The following is a 4,176-nucleotide window of genomic DNA, read 5'->3' on the forward strand; positions in this document are numbered from 1 at the left end:
TATATATATATTAGATGATCACATTCATACACTGTTTTATTTTTCTGTCGTTACAGCTACGTAAGGCCATCGAGGGCTCCGTGACAGTGACCGGAGTGAAAGTACGCCCTCCTCTGGCCAGTTTTCGTGACAGTGGGAACAGCACAAACGTATCTGAGGTAACAGAACTGCACAAGCTGTGTATGCGCCACAAAGGTCTGTCCTTACCTCGAGAACCCAACCCCCCGAATGAGGCCAAAAAGACGGACCTTTCATACAAAGACGTTCCGGTCAGCTTCTCGGACAAAACGCACTTACATTTCGAAAACAGCCTCGGCGAAATCACAAACCAGCTGTCGGACCTGGTGCTTCAGGAAAGCCCCTCGTTCACGGAGGATCAATCAGAGTTCACTTTTGACTGCAGCCCCTCCCACACCGAGGAGTCGGAGCTGGTGTGYGACCACGATCCCCCCACCCAAACCYCGGAGCCAAACGAAAGCGACCAGCATCAGGAGAGCCCGTCGCTACACAAGGACCAATCAGAACCTGTGGGAGAGGGTGACCCTGAGGATCAGTCAGAGTGATCAGATTCCTGATTTTTGCCTCAAAGATTTTGTCTCTTTAAATTCTGTGTTTCCAACATGCGAGCGTGTTTGAGTGAATGTGAAAAGGATAAAGCTGGTTTGTATCTTTAATCCAGTCAACAGATCTCTTGAAAAGACCAAAACTAGCGTCATCTTCTGAGTTGTCTGTGAATTTTTAGATTTTGAATTCATGACCTAAAAGTTCTACGTAACTTTATCCATATGTATTGGAATATGGGGCACCAAGTGAAAATTAAAATGTAAAGGAAATGTCACTAACACATTTTCATTTTTTAGCTCACTTTCCAAGTGTAAAAAAATGTTCACTAACGTTTTATTATTTAGCTCACTGTTCTTACATTTTGCTAATTGTTATTAAATGTTAAATATATGGTAAATCCAAAACATAAATGTGTAAATCAAAATGTCGAGGTTAAATCTTGCATAAAGCTTGCATATAAGAATGAGAGGGTGTAACAGCCTTTGTTGGTGATGTGTGGCTTAAACGACGTCATCATCCATACAAAAGCTAACTCTAATGCTGCTAACATTGCTAATGTTGCTAACGCTGCTAACGCTGCTGAAGGTGGCATTTAAAATCCAAATTCAAAATGTGTTTATTGAAAACATGGATGTTGCCTGTGGTCCAGCAGTTCAAAGTGCAGCTCGGACACAACTGCAAGTTTGATGTCTTGTAGGGAAGCATTAGCCACGTTAGCAGAATTAGTGTTTGATTTTGTCGCAGGATGATGACATCATAACAAAAGCTGCACACCAAAGTTTCATTTTTATATTTAGATTTACGCCTTTTGATTTAGGATTTAACATTTAGACATATTAACATTTAAATTTAACATCCATCCATCCATCCATCCATTTTCTTCCGCCTATCCGGGGTCGGGTCGCGGGGGCAGCAGCTTCAGAAGGGAGGCCCAGACCTCCCTCTCCCCAGCCACTTCTTCCAGCTCCTCCGGGGGAACTCCAATAAATTTAACATTTAGTAAAAATTTGTAAAATGTAATAACAGTTAGCTAAATAACAATAAAATGTTAGTGGATTTTTTTAAACCAGGATTTAAACAAAAAGTAAACTAAATAATGAAAATGCATTTGTGACATTTTTTTCCATCTTATTTTACATGTGGTGCCCCATATTGGAAAGTCTAATTACATCTAACTTTTGAAGGTTTATTCCTTACAAATGCAGTTTAGTTGGTAAATGAAATATAAAATCAGATGTTTCTGATCATTAAAGTGAAAGACTGCTTGAGGAGCTAATCATGTAAATAAATACATGAGTTTTCCAGGTCATAATGCTTTGTAGAAAATGCTTCATTTTGTGTTTCAGAAGGAAGAAGACTGCACTGAGTAGAACAGGTGACACGTGTTCAGACACATTATGTCTGTCAAAGCAGCTGGATTTTCAACATATTTAAATTCCTGGTTGCAAATCCAAACTGGCACAAAACACAAATGTCCCAACCAACCAGAACTCTGTATTGTTTTCTGCTGATGAGTTTTCAGGTGTTACGACAATCAGTGAYGGCTGCTTCCACTGACTTCTGATTGGCTGACTCATTGATAAGAGGTTAGTGTAGCATTTGAGTATTTATAAAAAGTGATTTTGCGTTTTAAATTTTTTTAGGAGAATTTTTTTTTGTAAAAACGAATCACCAGGTGCATCATTTTATCACTAGGTGCAGTTATTTCTATAGTTTTTTTTTTAACTAATCAATACTAAGCAAAACTGTTGATTCATTTAAGAGCTTCATGAAGGCAAATCAACACAAAGATGCAATGTATTCACAAAATGTTTCTGTTTTCATTGTGGAAAATTTGTCTAGTCTCAGCAGTAAGGTCTGACATTTTCAAATTTCCTGAGCAGGTAGAGAGGCTTTAGATCATTCAGGCGCCGCCACCGAATACTGAATAATGATCTGCAGGAGAAGCTACCAGTCAAAGCTTACTGCAGGAACCAAGCGTTTAATCGATACCAGCAACTTTATAAGTGAATGTGCAAATGAGCAGAGGGCTGGCATGAGCTGAAAACAAACTACAGCAGGTTTGTTCTGTTAATTCTGCTCTGCAATGGTGTCAAGACTATTTAATTAAAGGTGCCATTTGTTGCTTTAAACCTGTTAAAAATCAGGTCATTTATTTTCAATTATGTTCTGAGGCATAAAMTTATAAATGCAGCTGACTTTTTGAGCTATGTCACTGAAACAAAACTGAAAAATAAATTTGTTGGCAGCTTCAGATCCCAAAAAAAAAAAAAAAAAAATCTCTTGGTTACTGTATTGGTCTCTATGGCAGAAACACATCCATGCATAGTCTCAGAGTTCTGCAGAAATACAAATTTGTCTGTTCCTTTAAATGGGATTTGTTGGCAATAAGATAGAACATCACCAGCTTTACCTTTTGTTCATTTTACTGTGTGTCTGTGGAGATGTCTGTATGTGTACAAGATAAACTTATTTTTCCCATAATTAATCTGGATTCACACTGGTTTATTTTGTTGGCCATAAAAAAATCTCTGAGTTTGGTCCCAAAAAAATTATAAAAAAAAGGAAGAAGAAAAAATATTAAGTGATAAAACAACAACAAAAAAGAGCAAATAATATAAAAAGCACAGAATTTTAAATAAATTATTCAAATGAGCACAAGATTGTATTATTCCAAACAACTACCTATTTACTAGCTTGGCACAAGTTTATTTCAAAGCAGTAGTTCAGATCTTTTCATTTGGGSTTCTGTGGAAAGTTTATGAGCAATCWGTATTTTACCTGTGTTGGATAGGTCTCTGATTGGTTTCAGTTGGGGAAAACTGGTCTTAATCAATGAAAACATTTTTATAATCCCTTACATCACTGTCAGCCATTGTTACATTGTGTTTCTGGCCTGAATGTAGAAGTGACCTGGGCTAAACTGGAAGTGCTACAGCTATCTGCTGCTGATATTTGCAGTTGCAAATATCTGAAGAACTCTATGTAAATAGCTGTGCAATGCTAAACTTTTGTTAATTTAAATAAATAGAATTTGCATAAATTGCTGAGAATATTTTGATATTATATTTTTCTTTTAAACTAGCTTTGAAGAAGGAATCAAGATGCCTCACACATCTTGAAGTAGTTTTTATATAAATTTCATATCAACTTTAAATTTTAATTTTATGATTCATTATAGCAAAATAAACCAATTCAAAGGATAAAATATAATAATACTTGTTCTATTGCAAAAATCAGTGTTTCTCTTTCCATTATCAGGTGATTATGTGCAGAATGCTGGTGCAAGAAATTCATGCAGTGGTTTGTACTGATAAATAATTTTAAAAAATGATCAGGTTTTCAATAATATTTAAATTCAGGGGGAGGGCAAGAATAAAAATAAAGTTCCTTTGAGGGCATGGCAAAATAATTGAGAACCACTGAACTGGACCATTGGACCCTTTCCCTTTAAATTTGCTCATAGTTAAACTCCACTTCTCCAAAATGAGGCTATTCAAAGAGCCATTTACAACAGGTAAGATACTGATTGTTCGTAACCGTTCCACAGTCAAAAGATCTGCGCTATTTATGATAAATTSCTTGTAATAAGTGGTGTTTCCTTGTATTTTC

The 4,176-nt window shown here is 36.4% G+C and overlaps 1 protein-coding gene across 1 annotated transcript in view; it reads left to right on the top strand.

The window, feature by feature from the left end:
• clcn2a (chloride channel, voltage-sensitive 2a) overlaps positions 1 to 833 on the top strand; it is a gene marked incomplete in the record, with an annotated part of 60,592 nt that extends 59,759 nt beyond the window's left edge. Inside the window, 1 exon segment of the mRNA XM_014031166.1 lies at positions 57 to 833. Within this exon segment, the coding sequence (XP_013886620.1) occupies positions 57 to 563 (507 nt within the window).
• Between the last annotated feature and the right edge of the window lie 3,343 nt (positions 834 to 4,176).

Source organism: Austrofundulus limnaeus, unplaced genomic scaffold, assembly GCF_001266775.1.
Source record: "Austrofundulus limnaeus strain Quisiro unplaced genomic scaffold, Austrofundulus_limnaeus-1.0 Scaffold6, whole genome shotgun sequence".
Lineage (NCBI taxonomy): Eukaryota > Metazoa > Chordata > Actinopteri > Cyprinodontiformes > Rivulidae > Austrofundulus > Austrofundulus limnaeus.